The sequence below is a fragment of the Schistocerca piceifrons genome, chromosome 1, assembly GCF_021461385.2.
Source record: "Schistocerca piceifrons isolate TAMUIC-IGC-003096 chromosome 1, iqSchPice1.1, whole genome shotgun sequence".
NCBI classification, from domain to species: Eukaryota; Metazoa; Arthropoda; class Insecta; order Orthoptera; family Acrididae; genus Schistocerca; species Schistocerca piceifrons.
The window spans coordinates 854,065,924-854,086,077 of NC_060138.1; the positions used below are offsets into that span (position 1 = coordinate 854,065,924).

A 20,154-nucleotide genomic window follows, 5' to 3' on the forward strand; every position below is an offset into this window, starting at 1 on the left:
TGCTTGCAGAAAGCGGAAGACTCTGCCATGGAGCTCGAAAAATTTCGACATTCTGTTATTCACAAAGCGGCAGAGCTCAGTAAGGATATCGACACCATCACAATTGGTCCTAACTCGTACAGGAATGGTGTCGGAATTGAACATGAAACGGACACTTCAGAAATAGAAGATTCGCCTAAGGACAAGAGCCCTGAAAAACATAAGCAAACTACCATGAACAGTTCAAGTTTTAACACTGATGTGGATGATCTGACAACACGTACCTTGAAAATAAACAACTACCTTTTGGAGCAACAAAGATGGAAAGCCGTTCTGGTAAGGAAAGAAAAACTTTGTTTTATTTAAAGATTCTACTTGTAGGTCTTTTCAAGTCATATTCAGGCAATTTTGATGAAAATAAAAAGGTCTTTGTCAATTATGATTGTAGAACTTAATATATCGTAAAGTAGTAGCTTAGCAAGCTAACAAGAAAGATTCTGGATGTTTATGTTTTGAAATGCTGCTATTCATTCAGTCCACTGAAAAGTTCCGTAAGTTTGTGCATTGGTATTAGTTGTATTCATGTTGCAAAACAACAGACACATGGATGATATTTAATAGGTAAGGAATTCTAGCTGTGAAAGAATTAGGAAAAAATTGCCAAAGTAAGTTGCTGGGAACAGAGTACCATAGGTACAAACAAAAGTTGTCCCAAGCATTTATAATCTTTGATGCACACTTCAACAGGTATATCAAAGTGATGCAAAGGAAAATATATTGGAGATTGCAAATTGCAAGACAGCATTCATGATCCTGAGTAAAGATAAATACGATACTTGTTGGATAGACTGTACAGAGTTGCACGTCCTCACACATTAGAGGGTTGTAACGGCTTGTTGTGAAACATGAATCTGAAAATTGCAAATTATTTCATAATTTTCAAATATCAGTATTATAGATACAAAATTTTTACAGTTTATTGGTTGAATTATTAGTTGTAAATGGACTAGGTACTCAGATTTTGGAAGGATACAAGTTATTGTTTAGACAGTGTCCCAGAAAAAATGGATCAGGAGCAGTCCAGTTCAATGAAAAATATACTGTTTGTTTGTAGAAGACTGTTCAGTACTGTTTTTCCAACTTGCAACCTAATTGTCACTGTTCAAACTTACTTAGATCTCAGGTTATATTACAGATTAGCCTTTCATCACAGCCAACATTCCAAACATTGTATGTATGCAAAAAAAAGAAAAAAAGAGATTTTCAATGTTCCATTCTTTTTTATCGTTGTCTCACACCACACCATCGGGATGTTACATGACATAGCTGACATTTGGTATCGGTAGATTCATTTGACCCAAGAAAGTAATCTGTAGTAAGCTTAAGAAAGAAGTCTGAATCATATTGGGATTATTTACATTATATCGCATGGGCACCATAAATATCGTCAAATCAAAATACGAACATACATGTCCACGAGGTTTGATATCTACTTCTAATCTTGAAGTGATTGTAGACAGCTTGCTTACATCTAATCTGCTAATGAATGCAACATTGCCACCTGATCTCAAAAATTATCACAATATATATTAACTTCTCAGTTCTGACAACTAAATTTTTTTTTTTTTGTCCTTCTCTCCAAAAACAGCAATCACATTTTGTGGCCTGTTTGATTACTCATTGGTGGTTGGGGCATGCAGCAGTTGTTAGTTGTCCACTGTTTGTTGTCCATTGTTTGCAATGTCACTTGCAGTTTTACCTAAAATATGCAAAATGTGTAACTTTTAATTTTCAGTGTGAGTATAAACTTGAATTTCTTTTCCAGGCAGCATACTAACTTCAAAATTTTTTTACCCAAACATCTTCTAATTTATTTGATCATTGGCAATAATTTCTGATGAAATCTGGAGAATAACTGTATCCAGCAGTTAATGTCAGATGGGTAATGACATAAAGGGAACTTGATTTATTGCCTAACCATTCATATTTCAGTTTTCATGATTGTTCTTGATTGTTGTGGTTGTTGTCCCCCTCTATTCTCTAAACTACGTAATATGAATGCTATGATGATTCATTTGAAAAAGAGCGTGGCTACTTTCCCTAATATCCTTGTTCCATCTGAGCTTGGGCTTCATCTGTAATGAACTTGTCATCAATGTTATGTCAAACTTAACAGTTCTTGCCTTCAAAATTTAATAAACCTTCTACTTCAAATTACTCAAAGCTCTTTTTGTAATGCAATCAACATATCAGAGCTGTTATTTAAAATTTGGCACAAACTATGATGATATAGACTTAGGTACAGCCTACCTGCCATTTTATTCTCTGCTACATATTCACAAAGATGGTGTTCAGAAGATCCAATGAGGCTTGTTTCCCTTGCCTCAAATGGCTGAAACAGAGGAGACAAAAATGACAGGATGTTGAAAGACATTGCGGAATGTGCCAAGCACTTGACCAAACAATTATAGTACAATGCTGGTGGTGTCATATCTTCCCTCCTACTAACACCTTCCCCTTATACATTGGATCCTAATGTATTCTAGATCAGCATATCTTAATTTCAGGATGCAGTAAAGCCACGCCTTCAGAAAATGAATACTTTAGCGAGTTTGAGTCAAAAGGAAATGGAGTTGCGGCGAGAATGTATAGAGAAGGAGGTGCAGGCGAGGGCATTATTAGGAGAGCATCAAATATGGCACCAGGTACAGCAAGAAGAACTTCAAGCAACAAAGAGGAAAGAACAACGCTTAGATGAGCACCGCCAGCATATTGTGGTAATAACACAAAATTAGAGATAACTAGTTTAATAACTTTTTGTAATTCAGCTATTGCTTTAATACCCACTATTCTAGGGTCAGTCAGTAGAACCTAACTAACGATAATTAATGTTTCTGTATGGTTCAGCTAATACATTTGTCTTTTTTGTGACGGGCTGTAAGCTGCTATTTTGTACTATAGTCAAGAGGTGACTTCTTTCTTTCTGTGAGTTAGTCTGTTACTTGTCACTTCATTTTCAAGTTGAATGATTTTCTTCCTTCCTCCTTCCCTCCTTCTCTCTTTACATACACACACAGTGTGTTCAGAAACAGTCTGAAAAGTTTGTACGGGTGTTACAGATTAGGTTGAACTGTGAAATAATAGTTAAGGAATAAATTCTATATGTTGCATCATTTCAGAGTTAATTAGCATTGAAGTTAGCCAATCAGGCAGTTCAGTGCACAAATTCAGTTTCTTGTTCGGTTTTAGGAAGCCAAATGAAGAACACGTTTGGTGACACTGTCTCAGGCAGGGCGCTTGAATTTGCATATACGACAGCTTCATTGGCTAATTTCAATGCTAATTAGCTCAGAAATGACACAATATTTCATCTGTTTGTTCTTAACAATTCTTTCTCAGCATAACCTACCCTGCAATACTCTTACAAGCTTTTCAGATTGTTTTTGATCATTTTTGCGCCCCCCCCCCCCCTCTCTCTCTCTCTCTCTCTCTCTCTCTCTCTCTCTCTCTCTCTCTCTCTCTCTCTCTCTGTGTGTGTGTGTGTGTGTGTGTGTGTGTGTGTGTGTGTGTGTGTGTGTGTTTGGAAGAAATTCTGTTACTGAAAAAAGTAAAAGTGTGATACAATGTTTCTGCTAGCTGCCTGACTGCAGTGCAAAAATATACAGTGCCCAGGAACTTACTCAGCATTGAGATTTCTTATTTAACTTTTTTAATTGAATTTATTGGCCTTTAGCTTACACCTTGCAGCCAGTTCATATACAGGGATTTGTTTGTTTGCACTCATACGCACATTGTAGGTAGAACACATACTTAGACAGACCTGGCTATTAGAGAGGGGAGTTGCCTAGGCATTGAATTTGTGTGAGATTTCATGGAATAGGGGACCAATAGGTGAATTATTGCATACATCTTGGCTTTATCTTTTTATTTCTTCCCATTCCCATTGCCAGTCTTCCATCATGCATCTGTTTGTGGCGTATTGGTAATCCCTACTTGGTCTTGCAGTGCAGGTGGTATGCCTTGTCGAAGCAGCTCATTCCCCCACCACCCACTAAGTGGTCAACATCTTCATTGTTAGTAACCCAACAGTTTGATGTTTGATTTCATCCAAGTGAAATTAATGAAATGGCCCTCTTCACACATCAGTTCCAACACTACGATAATGTTGTGTACAGTGAGGTTTCCAGTCAAACAGGTGCTAAAATTTGTAAGTACTGTTAGATGCTTCAAAAAGAGTCACTGGTTTTGGAGCCATTAGTACTGATACATATTGCCTCTGGATGCTGTCTTAAAAACTGTGCCAAAGTTATTTTGTTAAAGTGAGCCTCATTGTCAGAGGTAATGCCAGTTGTTATGTTCACCTTAGGGAGTTTCACTGAGAGTGGAGTGCTAAAACTCTTTGGTCTAGGTACTCTAATGTCCTTCTTTTACATCTCCTTGGATACACTTGGACAAGAGGAGGGAGAGTTGTAGTGATCCAGACGCACCCAGTTAAGGCCTGTATAATTACATTTGAGGTGATCAATTTGATTGTTGGATTCATATTGATTCTTTTTAAGAAGAAATTTGTTGCAGAGATAATGCTGGCATAGACGAGTTGGAGTTTCTTGTGCTTATAGATGAGTTGGAGGTTCATGTGCTTCAACCAAGAGTGCATTGGTAGGGGTGGAGAGCATTGCTCCCAAAGAAGCTCTTGGTGCTTTATATTGGCATTTATTAATACTGTTCAGGTAACTGTCAGTTTCAGTTGCAGATCAATAACGACCACTCCAACAATCAATAATTGGATGTTGCATTATACAGTAAAGTGTTGGTGCTGTGCCAACATTCCAGCCCCTCCCAAGTGCTGTCGTAGCACTAATTATGTGGACAGCCATCTTACATTTATTAGCCACATATTTTGTGTCTGTATTCCAGTTTAGCTTATGGTCGATGAAGAGTACCAGGCTTTTGACTACCATCTTGGAAGGGGAGTGGTACAGATCTAGTACTATTATTGCTGACAGATTTGCTCTGTGCCTCAAAAACAACACTGCATTTGATTTAGCTGCGGATGTATCCAGTCCATTGCTTGTGAGCCACTTCTTGAGTTTGTCAGTTGTGACTTGCAGTCTTCTAGGGATATAATTTCCATGTAAATACATATATTTTATGCGTACGGCAAAACTTTCACGTTTTCCGGGATATATACCATGTAGGTCAGTGGTGTAGATATGAAATGGAAGGGGTGCCAAAACAAATTCTTGCAGCAACCCCATGCTTTGTAATTTGTGGTCCTATCACATGTCCTTTATGTACTACAAGTAGAAACTGGTCAGAGAAAAAAGATAACAGGTGTTCTGCAGATGTTTTGGGTATGCATTGTTCCTTTAGTTTTATGGTTAGCACTAGCAGTTCTATGTTATTGTAGGCACTATTTTGGCCAGAAACAAAGCTTGGGGTCTGTTTCAGCTGAAGTATAGCTCTATGTAACTAACCATGTTGAATTGAAAATTAATAAAGTGAACATACCATACAGTGCAGGGCATAGGAACAAGAAGTCTTTCATATCTGAGAACATTACTTAAATTTTATAATATATCTGACCTATCTGTGTGACATGTCATCATTGAAAGAACATATTTCTGGTCTTATAGCCTAGTTGTTGCATTACAGGATATGAGTCTATATCGAAGGTACATAATATGGCTTACATCATGTGCAATGAATAACCATTAACACACAATAAGCCATACTGAAATCAGTACATTTATGTGACCTAAATTCATCGCATCTGTGCATCGTGTGATGTTAAGACATGTATATTCAGTATGTACTCAGATCCTGTAATACAACAACTACTCTATAAGACCACAAATATGTTTTTTCGATAATGACAAGTATCATGTAGACAGGTCAGGTATATTGTAACATGTGAGTGATGTTTTCAAATACGTAATAAGTTCTTGGTCCTATGCCCTGCACAGTATGACATGTATACTTTATTAATTTTTTGTTCGACATGCACTTGAGAATGGCTTAAAGCCAAAAACATGATCATGTGAAATAAATGAACAGTCTATAGTCAAATGGCAAAAAATTCTATATGGCTGTGGTCCCCCATGGAAGAAAAATCATTTTCAGTACTCTTTCCTTTGTGAAAATCCATGTGATTCCTAGGGTATGGTATTTAAACCACAATTCTAACCAGATTTGACCATTCTTTCCGAAACTTTGGAGGGACATCATAGTCATGTTACTGATCGGTACGATACCACCAAACCGAGATTTTTCCTGGGTTTGAGTACAGGTACCACCCTGCTTATTTTGGGTACACTGTGTTGTAATGTTTCGACAACATTTTATGGTAAATATGGAGTAGGTATTGTCCTTCATATGACAGAAATGATGGCATATTGTAGTGGATATTATCTCGGTCAGGGTAGTATGTTTACCAGAGGTAGAAAGTTCTCTGCAGCTCAATCATTGAGAATTGCTTTTGAAGAGGGTGCCTGTCATCGGGGTTTGAATCCTCTATACTAGAAAGATGTTTGATAGATGGGGCTGTCTGCTTTGGTAACAACTGCTGCAACCCTTAGGGGCTCAGCTTTCATTTGCTGGGTATGGCTTTGGCGAGCCCAGGGTTCCTGAGCTGAGGACTGGTAAGTGCTTCCAGTCCTCAGTTACTGTAAGCTCTGGCATGCTTCAGTGACCACCGTGCGGTGTGCTGGTGGAGCATTGTGTGTCACAGGGAATGAGGATCTTCGCTTGACTACCCGGGTCACGAGGATGGTAAAAATCCCTTAATCTCAAAGTGTGCTGCGCATTGATGAGATACCTTTGGGGAACCTGCCACACTTCACTTGTATAAGGCTTACGTAGGCACGCAGGGCTGTGTGTAGAGGGACTTGTATTTCTCTAGCTGCTCGTGGGACCGAGATGGATCCTCCAAAATTTTCTCTTCCTCCTCCCAGCAGAAAATGGTGGGCTGCTGAAAAGTACAAACACCCAATCCAATAAGAGGGCTCATGTAGCCAGTTCACCCAACTCAGGAGTCTTTCAGAATTCTAGTATTTGCAGTAATGGAAGACATGCTGCTAATCAAAATGTACTTTTGTTAGTTAAAAGGAAAGGGAGGAGCTCCAAAAAAGTCTCATCTTTTTACATACAAAAGATTTAGAGGGGGTTGCAGGTATGTTAAAATCTGTTTAGCAGTTGCGAAATGGGATGCTGTTGGTTGAACCTCAAGTTCTCAACAAGTGACAAACCTGCAGACGGCCAAAGCCCTTGGGGAATACGCCATTGAGACTGAGCTCCATATCACCTTAAACTACAGTAAAGGTGTTGCGATATGAAGAGTTCTTGTGGACATCCCCAAAAGAGACCTGAAAGTTTAGTGGGCCCAAGAAGGCATTGTAGGCATGCAGAATATCATGAAAAGCGTTGAAGGTGATCTGATCACATCCAACTCTTTTTAATAGCGCAGAATTCCTGGGGCATATTAAGACAGGTTTCCTTCAATTAAGCGTGCAGCCCTACATCCCCAACTCAAAGTGCTGTTTTAAATGCCAGTGCTTTGGTCACACCAGTCTTGGCTGTAATGGAGAAGCCACTTGTGGCAAATGGGGTAAGATCCTCCATGAAGGAATCGGATGTTCATCTCCTCCAAAGTGCGTGAATTGCTCTGGGGCTCGGCCTATCCGGAGTAGGGTCCCTTCCTTGAAAAATGGAAGATACAGGGATCAAAACAACAAAATGGATCCCATATGGTGAAGCCAAAAAGATATACAAGGCCATGCAGCCCCCATATTTGCTGCCTCCTTTGTTTCTGTTCTGAAACAGCCAGTCCAGAAAGCCAATGCTGCTACACAAATGGATGTTTCTAGTGCAAGCACTAGTATCTGCATTTGTCAATGCACTTGTGCTACAGCAATTATTTAGAAGCCTGTCCCTCCCCCCAGAACTTCAGAAAAGGCTGTGGTTGTCAGTGTTGTGAAACTATCTACCCCTCCAAAGATTGATTCTGTCCAGTTCTGCCACTCATACTTCCACAGTTGTGGTTCGAAAGCCCCCTCAGACCAAAAAATCAAAGTCAAAGGTGAGGAATTGCCCACTGACGGAGACGGGAAGTACACAGTCTGATGATGTTGATGTCATGAAAGTGCTACCCCCTTGGGACGCATGATAGGTGGCTCCCATCCTACAGTGGAACATTAATGGGTTTAGGACATATGTGGAGGAATGGAAACTTCTAACAAAAGAATGCACCCCATGCTTGTGTTTGCAGGAAACACATTTCAATGCCACTGAGACCCCTATGCTACAGGGCTGTGTCCTCCATTGAAAGGATAACCTGACTGGGGAAAGAGCCAAGGGAGGGTTGCTGTGTTTGTCAATAACACACACCACTCCTCTGTTATCTCCTTGGTTACTGACCTTTAAGTAACAGCCATTGCTTTCCATGGGACTCACAATATCACTTTGCTTCCTGCTATATTTACCTCCACATGGTGCAATAGACTATGAGGCTCTCGGAGGCACAACTCCACCCGGCCGTTTCTCCTATTGAGTGATTTCAAGGCTGATAATATAGTTTAGGGCTCGAACCATTCTTGCCCCAGGGGCCGAATCCTGGAGAACCTCACGATGTGTCAGGTGCTGTGCATCCTCAACATAGGCAGTCCCACTCATTTCTTGGCTGCTACTGGGTCGTCCTCAGTCGTCGACATCTCTTTCTGCTCACCAGCCTTTGTAGACTCAGCACAGTGGGAAGCAACTGATGGCATTCATTCCAGCGACCAGTTTCCACTGTTAGTCCACATACTGAATGGTGGATTGTTTGAACAGAAGCTACCAAAATGTATGATCAGCAAGGCTAACTGAAGGCTGTTCAGCATTGAACAGTGTGACAGTGTACAGAAATGGGTAGACCACATCACACGAGTAATCCATCATGCCACTGAGTCATCCATTCCACAGTCTTTGGTCCTCGTAGGTGGCAACCTGTACCTTGGTGGAATGTTGAGAGCCAATTAGCAATCCGGGACAGACATGCGGCTCTTTGACAGCTTAAATGCTGCCCAATAGCAGACACCCTCATAGCCGGTAGAGTCACGAGAGCCAGTGTTTGACATGTAATTAGAGAGAGCAAAAAAAGGTCGTGGCAAGCATTCCACTTGTTCTGCAAAAGTATAGGAAGTCACCCATAGGATTTCCAGTAAATACAGTCATTTACCAACAGCAGCAGTACTGAAACAGGTGTCTTGAAACAGTGCCTGGAGACATCACTAATATGATGGCGGAGAATTTTGTAGTGACTACTGCTGATTCCGGCCAAGATCTAACATTTTGCCGCTACTGTGCAGTTGCAGAGAAGGGCAAATTGGACTTCAGATCCCATAATTCTGAGTATTAAAACTGCCCTTTCTCTCGAGGGGGGCTGGAATTGACACTATCTGAGACTAATGATACTACACTTGGTCATGACCGTATCTGGTACTGTATGCTTCGACATTTGCCAGTAGCATCAAAGGGAATCCTTCATGATTGTTTTATTTGATATGGCATACAGGCCAGTTTCTCAAGTCATGGAGAGAGGCAATATTGATACCTCTCCTCAAACCAGGAAAGGACCGCACATGTGTAGCCTTAAGGAGCTGTGTAGGAAAGACCCTGGAGCAAATGATAAATGTCATCTGCTCTATTTGTTAAAGAACAGGCAACTCCTTAGCCAATCTCAGTGCGGATTCCAGAGTTTTCAGTCCACTGTTGACAACCTGATCCAGTTAGAGGCAGCTATTTGGCAGGTTCAGCAGGCTTTGCTACATAAACATCACTGTCTCAGCATATTCTTTGCTATCGGTAAGATGTTTGCTATTACATGGAGATGCAGTAGTCTCCCGTAACTCCATCAGTGAGGCTTTCGTGGCCTCTTCCCCATCTTCATACAGTGTTTTTAGGTCCCAATTTGGAGACACACTGTCAGATCATTTTGAGCAGGAGAATAGTGTCCTGTGGGGCAGTGTTTTAACTGTTACCCTCTTTGCCATAGCTATAAACAGAATCACGTGTACGGTGCCTGAACCCAGAAGGCACTGAATATCTTAAAATGTATCAGCCTCAGGTCTTGGGGAGCAAGCAGTTTTGCATATTCATAACCAGCTTAGTAGGGAAACCAGGACTTCTTGTAAACTGTACAAAACTAGTAAGATAGATAGGCAGTGTGCTTGCTGTGTGCAGCTGCAGGATTAGCTGGCTGTGGGTTGAATATTTGAAGACATGCTGGCCATGTTAAAGTGATTGTCTTGGGATGTGGTGGAGAACTGTCATGACACGTGGTGCACCTCAGATGGCTCTGCTATCAAGGCACTTTGCAGAGCAAAATATGGTTGAATTGTGCTCATCTCTGGTTGAGAGGTAGGTTGTTGCCAATTTTCCTCACAAGGAAACATGGACTGCTCTCTCAGCTAGGTCTGGGTAGGCACAAGAGTTCCAGTGTTAGGTGTCTTGCAGAGGATCCTGTTAAGTAGTGTTGAGTGAAATATATGTGCACTTGATTTGTCGACCAGAAGGTCTCATTTGAAATACAGAAATAACTACTTGTGACTATTGGGGGTGCACAATACAGTCATCTGTAAGTGGTTTTTCATGACACCTATCATCTACATCTACTTCAGTACTCTGCTAGAACTCGATAGTGCATGGTGGATGGTACTTCCAATATCACTAACTAATGTGAGTGACATGCGGGAAGAATGATTGTTGGTAAGCCTTTGTATTAGCTCTAATTTCTCAAATTTTGTCATAGTGGTCATTTCACGAGATGTATGTGGGAGGAAGTAATATCTTGTCCAACTCTTCTTGGAAAGTACTCTCTTGGAATTTGAATAGTAAACCTCTCCGTAATGCACAACATCTCTTTTGGAGCATGTGCCACTGGAGCTTGTTGAGCTTCTCTGTAATGCTCTCAAACGGATTAAGAATCCCATGACAAAATGTACCATTCTTTGTTGGATCTTCTGTATCTTTTCTATCAGTATTACCATGGAAGGGTCCAAAATTGATGAACAGTACTCGGGAATTGGTCAAACAAGTGTTTTCCAAGCCACTTATTTTACAAATGGGTTATATTTCTTTAAAATTTTAATGTGAATCTTTCTGGCATATGCTCTTCCTACTGTTTGTTTTATGTGGTCATTCCTCGCTCTGGACAATTACTTCTAAATATTTTACAGTATATGCTGTTTCCAACAATTTATCATCAGTTTTGTAGTTTTATAGTAGTAATTTCCTTTTGATATGTACGAGCAATATGTTACATTTATTTACAGTCGAGGTCACCTACTACAGACTGCAGCATACATCAATCTTCTGCAGGTCATTTTGCAAATCACTGTTGTCTTCTGGTGTTGCTACTTTCTAGACAACTGCATCATTTACACCCCCTGCGGTCCAGGGGTTAGAATAGGCCCGAGGTACTCCTGCCTGTCATATGAGGTGACTAAAGGGAGTTTCACACGTTTCGCCCATTATGTGATGGTCCCCTGTAGGGTTTGACCTCCATTCTTCAAACCGAAGAGTGAGCCAATTGGGCAAGGGCACCTTACAAGGTGCATTGTGTCCATCATGCATTGAGGTCTTTAGCCCATTTTCTCGTCGTCGCATTGCAGTCCTGCCCGTTCTCCATCTCTTGGGTGAGGACACCTTCCTGGGTGCGTTTTCCACCATGCACTATGCAGTGTTGATTTCTGCGTCGACGATGACCATGGGCTTCTTTGCACTCGATATTCAGCACAATAGCCAGTCCATACCCTGTTGGTTGTAGCCCTCTAACCACACAGGGATCGCTCTGCTGATGCCTGCACCGTTAACTCCCCAAGGGGTAGACGCCCATCCTCGCAATGAAGCATAGTCCATCATCTCTTGCTGGTGGTGAAACACCAACAGTCTCTAAGTGATCATGAGCTCAATTCAACGCACAGAAGTACGACCCCAAATCGTTCTCCTTCCTGGCCACACCATGGGAGGAACGTCAGGCTAAGGATGGCAGTGGATCTTATTCGCCCTGGTACCTTGTATGCTCGAGAGCTGATGGCGAATCTTTCATGACGGTGTAGTCTCAGTTTTTTGTTGAGAATTTAGAGGACAAGTTTGGGGAGATGGAGGGCTTGTCTGAAATGAGATCTGGGTCAGTCTTAATCAAAACAGCATCCTCTGCCCAGTCATGGGAGTTACTCACTTGTGACGAGCTGGAGGATGTTTCTGTAACCATCACACCTCATAAGAGCTTAAATATGGTCCAGGGTATCATATTTTACAGAGACCTTCTTTTGCAGCCGATTTAGAGCGGCGAGGTGTACATTTTGTCCAGCGTGTCCACCAGGGTCCGAAGGATAGTCAGGTTGCCACCGGTGCCTTCATCTTGGCCTTTCAGGGTGATACATTGCTCGAGAAGGTCAAGGTGATGGTCTACCAGTGTGATGTAAAGCCCTATATCCCTCCCCCGATGCAGTGCTTTAAGTGGTGGAAGTTTGGCCATATGTCTTCCCGCTGTACTTCCAGCGTCACATGCCGAGATTGCAGACGCCCATCACATCCCAATACTTCATGTGCCCCACATCCCATCTATGTCAACTTCGGAGAGCACCATTCACCTTGCTCGCCAGACTGCAGGATTCTCCAGAAAGAAAGGAAAATCATGGAGTACAAGACGCTGGACAGACTGACCTACACTGAGGCTAAGCGAAAATTTGAACACCTGCATCCTGTGCGTATGACATTGTCTTACGCCGCCGCTACAACAGTTCTGGTGCCATCAGCTCCACCAACCCAGGTCACCTCTCAGAGCCGGAAGACTACACCTGCCCCCTTGATGGTGGGGGGCATTTCCCTCCGATGCTCCTGCACCACCTACTTCGAGAGCGACACCCCCCCTAACCATCAGGGCATCCATCCCCACTTCTAAGCCAGAGGAGCATAAGTCTTCTTCAGCATCTCTCACTAGGAAGGTTCACTCCCTTCTCAGGTTTCTTCTAGTGGGAAAGACTACATCCGCCAGTGGCTGAAGAGCCCAAAAGCAGCTGGTCGTAGGGCTTCATGTTCGTCCTCAGTCCCAGAGACCGAGCCAGTGAAGTCCTCCCAGCCAGGGAAACCCAAGGAAATTGCGGTGGCACCCACACCACCGCTACCTACAAGCTCTGTGGCTGAGGATGGGGTGGAGATTTTGGTGTCCGCTGAGCACCTAGATCTCGCCAGACACTCAGACGCAATGGATATCGACTGGTCAGGCAATAAATTGGTGGAAGCAGGTGACTCTGAGGCATAAACTGCCTCATAGAATGTTCCATGCCTTCCCAGTCTCACAATGTCATCCTCCAGTGGAATTGCGGCGGTTTTTTCCATCGCTTGGCTGAGCTATGGCAACTGGTAAGCTTTACACCTGCTATCTGCATTGCTGTCCAGGAAACCTGGTTCCCAACAATGCGGACCCCTGCCCTCTGCTGCTGCGAGGGATATTACAGGAACTGTAGCGACTATAATCTACATCTACATCTACATTGATACTCCGCAAGCCACCCAATGGTGTGTGGCGGAGGGCACTTTACGTGCCACTGTCATTACCTCCCTTTCCTGTTCCAGTCGCGTATGGTTCGCGGGAAGAACGACTGTCTGAAAGCCTCCGTGCGCGCTCTAATCTCTCTAATTTTACATTCGTGATCTCCTCGGGAGGTATAAGTAGGGGGAAGCAATATATTCGATACCTCATCCAGAAACGCACCCTCTCGAAACCTGGCGAGCAAGCTACACCGCGATGCAGAGTGCCTCTCTTGCAGAGTCTGCCACTTGAGTTTATTAAACATCTCCGTAATGCTATCATGGTTACCAAATAACCCTGTGACGAAACGCGCCGCTCTTCTTTGGATCTTCTCTATCTCCTCCGTCAGGCCGATCTGGTACGGATCCCACACTGATGAGCAATACTCAAGTATAGGTCGAACGAGTGTTTTGTAAGCCACCTCCTTTGTTGATGGACTACATTTTCTAAGCATTCTCCCAATGAATCTCAACCTGATACCTGCCTTACCAACAATTAATTTTATATGATCATTCCACTTCAAATCGTTCCGCACGCATACTCCCAGATATTTTACAGAAGTAACTGCTACCAGTGTTTGTTCCGATATCATATAATCATACAATAAAGGATCCTTCTTTCTATGTATTCGCAATACATTACATTTGTCTATGTTAAGGGTCAGTTGCCACTCCCTGTCAGATGGAGTTTGCGTTGATGTCCTAAACTCGGTTTGTAGTGAACATATGCCCCTTCAAACCCCTCTTGAAGCTGTGGATGTCAGAATAAGGATGACACAGGAAATAACTGTCTGCAGTGTATATCTTCCTCCAGATGGTGCAGTACCCCTGAATGTATTAGCTGCACTGATTGATCAACTCCCTAAACCTTTCCTACTTCTGGGAGATTTTAATGCCCATAACCCCTTGTGGGGTGGTACCATGCTTACTGGCCGAGGCAGAGATGTCAAAATGTTACTTTCACAATTCGATCTCTGTCTCTTAAATACTGGGGCCGCCACACATTTCAGTGTAGCTCATGGTAGTTACTCAGCCATTGATTTATCAATTTGCAGCCCAGGCCTTCTCCCATCTATCCACTGGAGAGCACATGATGACCTCTGTGGTAGTGACCACTTCCCCATCTTCCTGTCACTGCCCCAGCATAGGCACACGGGCGCCTGCCCAGATGGGCTCTGAACAAGGCGGACTGGGGAACTTTCACCTTTGCTGTCACCACTGAATCTTCCCCACACGGTAACTTCAATGTGATGGTTGAGCAGGTGACTAGAGCAATTGTTTCTGCGACAGAAAATGTGATCCCATGCTCTTTAGGGAGCTCGAGGTGTAAGGCAGACCCTTGGTGGTTGCCGGAAGTCACTGAAGCAATTGAGGAGTGTTGGTGAGCTCTACGGCGGCATAAGCAGCACCCTTCCCTGGAGCACCTCATAGCCTTTAAACGGCTCTGTGCCCATGTTCGCTACCTTATCAAACAACAGAAGAAGGAGTGTTGGGAGAGATAAGTCTCCACCATTGGGTGCCACATGTCACCTTCCCAAGTCTAGGCAAAGATCAGATGTCTTTTCGGGTACCAGGCCCCAACAGCTGTCCCCGGTGTTACCATAGATGTCGAGTTTTGTATCGACGCAAATGCGATTGCTGAGCATTTTTTTTGAGCACTTTGCTCTAGCCTCTACGTCGGAGAATTACCCCCAGCCTTTTGCACACTCAAACGGCTGCTGGAAGGGAATGTCCTCTCATTCACTGCACGCTGCAGTGAATCTTATAACGCCCCATTTACAGAATGAGAGCTCTCAGTGCCCTTGCACATTGCCCCAACACAGCTCCTGGGCCTGATCGCATCCACAGCCAGACGATTAAACATCTCTCATCTGACTACAAGCGACATCTTCTCGTCGTCTTCCACCGGCTCTGGTGCGATGGCATCTTTCCATTGCAATGGTGGGAGAGCACTATCATTCCGGTGCTCAAACCTGGTAAAAACCTGCTTGATGTGGATAGCTATTGGCCCATCAGCCTCACCAACGTTCTTTGTAAGCTGCTGGAATGTATGGTATGTCAATGGTTGGGTTGGGTCCTGGAGTCACATGGCTTGCTGGCTCCATGTCAGGGCGGCTCTACCACTGATAATCTTTTGTCCGTAGAGTCTGCCATCCGAACAGCCTTTACCAGATGGCAACACCTGATTGTGGTCTTTTTTGACTTATGTAAAGCTTACAGCAAGACTTGGCGACATCGTATCCTTGCCACATTGTATGAGTGGGGTCTCTGGGGACCACTCCCGATTTTTATCCAAAACTTCCTGTCGCTCCGTACTTTCCGTGTCCAACTTGGTGAATCCCATAGTTCCATCAATATCCAGGAGAATGGAGTACCGCAGGTGTGTGTCTGTTTTTAGTGGCCATTAACAGTGTAGCAGCAGCTGTCGGGCCCTCCGTCTCACCTTCTCTGTATGCAGACAACTTCTGCATTTCATACTGCTTCTCCAGTACTGTTGTTGCCGAGCGGCGCCTCCAGGGAGCCATCCACGAGGCACTGTCATGGGCTCTAGCCCACAGCTTCCAGTTTTCAGCCCAAAAGTCATGTGGCATGCACTTCTGTCGGTGTCGTACCATTCATCCGGAACCCGCACTTTACCTTAATGACGATCCACTCACTGTAGAGGAAGCATATCAATTCCTAGGAGTGGTTTTCAACGCTCAATTGACTTGGCTCCCTCATCTTTGTCAGCTTAAGCAGAAGTGCTGGCAGCACCTCAATGTTCTCTGTTCCCTGAGCAACACCAATTGGGGTGCAGATCGTTGTACACTGCTGCAGCTCTACAGAACCCTTGTCCAATAGTGAATTGACTATGGGAGTGTGGTTTATGGTTTGGTAGCGCCTTCAGCATTACGTTTACTCAACCCTGTGCACCACTGTGGGGTTTGATTAGCAACAGGAGCTTTTAGGACGAGTTTGGTGACCAATCACAACGAACTGCGTGTCATTACGGAGGCTGGTGTCCCTCCATTGCAAATCAGATGTGCGCAAGTGCTTGCCAGTTACGCAGCACACATTCGCAGTTCCCCAGAGCATCCGAATTATCGTCTCCTTTTCCCACCCGTAGCAGTCCATCTCCCAGATCGGGGCTAAAAATTGTGGTTCGCGTGCAGTCCCTTCTCTCCGAACTGGAGTCCTTCCCTTTACCAACTCTGCTTGCAGTCTGTTCACGTATGCCTCCATGGTGTACACCTCGGCAGCAGCTTCATCTGGATCTTTTGCATGACCCTAAGGACTCCGTTAACCCCGCCGCTCTCCGCTGTCACTTCCTCTCAATTCTTGACGTGTTCCGGGGCTCTGAAGCAGTTTACACTGATGGCTCAGTGGCTGATGGTCACGTAGGCTTTGCATAGGTTCATGGAGGACATATTGAGCAGCACTCCTTGCCAGTTGGCTGCAGTGTTTTCACTGCAGAGCTGGCAGCCATATCTTGTTCTCTTGAGTACTTCCGCTCACACCCTGGCGAGTCATTTCTCCTGTGTACTGACTCATTGAGCAGCCTACAAGCCATCTACCAGCGCTACCCTCACCACCCTCTGGTAGCATCCATTCTGGAGTCCATCTATGCCCTGGAACAGTCCCACCGTTCCGTGGTGTTTGTGAGGACAAGTCAGTATCCCTGGCAATGACCTTGCTGACAGGCTGGCCAAACAGGTGACGCAGAAACTGCTTCTGGAGATAGGAATCTCCGAAGCTGACCTGCAGTCTGTCTTACACCGCAGGGTCTTCCGGCTTTGGGAAATGAAATGGTATAACATCAAGCACAACGAACTGCGTGTCATTACGGAGACGATGAATGTGTGGAAGTCTACCATGCAGGCCTCTTACAGGGAATCAGTTGTCCTCTGTCGGCTCCACATTGGCCATACATGGCTAATGCATGGTTATCTACTCCGCCACGATGACCCACCTCAGTGTTGCTGTGGCTCTCAAATGACAGTCATCCACCTCTTGCTGGACTGCCCACTTTTAGCCACTCTGCGGCAGACTTTTAACTTTCCCAGCACCCTGCTTTGCGTGTTGCCCGACAATGCCTCCACAGCAGCTTTTGTTTTACTTTTTATGTGTGAGAGTGGATTTTATCCTCTTATGTAGGTTTTAGTGCATGTCCTTTGTCCCCCTGTGTCCTCAAGCCTAGTGCTTTTAGGGTGGAGGTTTTAATGCGTTGCAGAGTGGCTGGCTTTCCCTTTTTATTCTTGTGGTTGGCCAGCCGTTATAATCTCCTTTCATGTTTTACTCTCTTCTGTTTCTAGCATCTCTGTGTTGTTTTCTTGTCCTCTTTTGTTCCTTTTAGTGTTCGTTGCCTTCCCTTCGTTCTTGTGGCTTTTCCTTTCTCTCCGTTTTGTGTTATATGTTTCGTCCATTTTATTCTCACACTTGTGGCATTGTTTTATTAGGAACAAGGGACCAATGACATCGTAGTTTTGTCCCTTCTTCCGCGTTTAAACCAACCAACCAACCATCATCTACAAATGATCTTAAAGAGCTTCCAACTTTTTGTTCTAGATCATTTATATACATTGTAAACAGCAGTAGTCCTACCACACTTGCTTGGATACTTGGGTTCGTAGATGATCCTCATTTCCTACAGAAGGCTAGCAGTAGTAGTGAAGACTGGTGGCCTTGCTTCTGGGGTGCATGCATAACTTAACATTTCCAATACCACACCCAGGACTGATCAGCATCATCTGGTTTGGAGGTGGGTGGAGGCTCTCAGCCGGAGGCTCTGTCAAGGCTGGGATGGCCTTGGCTGCAGATTTCTGAGCATGCTTTTTGGGATGGAGATCTGTATGGATTCTCCTTCATAGATCAAGAGTACACTAGTTTTTGATAGCAGCAACGTAAATTTGATGTTTACTAGTTTTTATTTTTTATGACTTCATGAAATTTCAGTGCCCTCTGATGAACAGTTGAGTACATAGACAATGGCTGAATTTGGATCACAATAAAGTACAGACACAGATGATGAAACCCAAAGTAGAAAGGTCTGAACATTTACTTGGATGTGGAATATATACTGTGCTTATGGCAATAGACAAGAAATAGTATGTCTAGCAATCTCGAAATTCAGTCCAAGTACAAACTTATATGGTGCAAGTAACTGGCTCAGGTGCCTTCATCTGACATGAAACTTGAGCTTATTCCAGCTTATCAAATGTTCTAATAACTTCCAGGAATGTAGCCAGACAATGTCAGTGACAACCCTCACTAGCAAGACAAGTGATCACTATAATTTTTATGGCACAAATGAAAAGAGAGCACTGTCCTTGGGGATTTAAACTCTCAGTGCATGGGCTATGCCAGCAGGGAAGTGAAGGCAAGTGTATGCTGAAAGACAATGCGCACTGTTAACAGCTAATACCACTGAACAACTAGCAGTGACCAATGTTGGCTGTTATAATGTAACATTAATTAAAAGTTGGAGAGTACGTAACAGTAACTCTAACCCTCTGTTGTTAGACCAGGGAGAGTGGGGGATTCCAAGCAGAATTTAAGCAATAATCTCTGTATCCAGAATGAGATTTTTACTCTGCAGTTCGAGTTTCGGTTCGGCACACAGTTTTAGTCTGCCAGGAAGTTTCTATAATCTCTGTATCTGTGCTTAAGGTCACTTGCTAGTTTAAACTCAACAGCTTCCTTAGTAACACTATACCATCATAATAACTGAAAATGTGTATCGTAGTCTCTTGGTTCTTATGTATGTTTCATTGGATAGTAGGTACCAAGGCAGCATTCTGCAATCATAGATTTACTTGGTTGCTATAAGCATGTATTGTACTTACACACTAAACAGTAGTCCACTGTGTTACAGATGGTCTGACGAATGTCTGAAATGCCACAACTGTGGGGCTGTGTTTAGAAGATCAGGTCACCCAGATGTCAGCCGTTTATGTTAACGTGTTGTTGTAGCTGGTCCTGAAAGCTCTTTGTGGGAAAGCAATGATTTCCACCAGAATTGTAATCTTCTGGGCTGTCTTGTTAAAATAATATACTCATGTCTTGAGATATCATGACAAAAAGAAGTCACATGAGCTTAGATAAGGGGAGTGAGGAAGCCAGTGAAGGTTGCCATATCTGGAAATAAGGTGGCCTGCAAATGAACCTGTAAGACAGCCATTGTTTTACGAGCTGTATGTGTAGTTGAATAGTTTTTGTTGAAACCATACTGTCCACGTTGCCCATCTCTGATGCTGAAGTTCTGAGAGCAAGAAGGTGGCTCTGTCAAGGCTGGGATGGCCTTGGCTGCAGATTTCTGAGCATGCATTTTGGGATGGAGATCTGTATGGGTTCTCCTTCACCATTAAACATTATATTATGACCTGAATTAACAGTCATACTAATGTTGATTTTCTCAAAGAAGTACAGGACAATAATTCCCTTCTTCCCAACTGCCTACCATAGTGTTAATAATCAACAATGGAAAATCCAGTATAATATGTAACAATATTATGAGAAGGAAAGTTGCTGTTCACCATATAGTGGAGGTGCTGAGTCGCAGATAGGCACAATGAAAAGATTTTCACACTTTCGGCCACTGGCCTTTGTCAACAATTGACATATGTG

The 20,154-nt window shown here is 43.5% G+C and overlaps 1 protein-coding gene across 2 annotated transcripts in view; it reads left to right on the forward strand.

Moving 5' to 3' along the window:
- The window catches only part of LOC124791547 (mRNA export factor GLE1), a 142,468-nt gene that overhangs the window by 398 nt on the left and 121,916 nt on the right, over window positions 1–20,154 (forward strand). For both annotated transcript variants that reach the window (XM_047257868.1, XM_047257869.1), the window contains exons 2-3: window positions 10–315; window positions 2,547–2,756. In XM_047257868.1, the coding sequence (XP_047113824.1) occupies window positions 10–315; window positions 2,547–2,756 (516 nt within the window). The remainder of the gene's footprint in view (window positions 1–9; window positions 316–2,546; window positions 2,757–20,154) is intronic.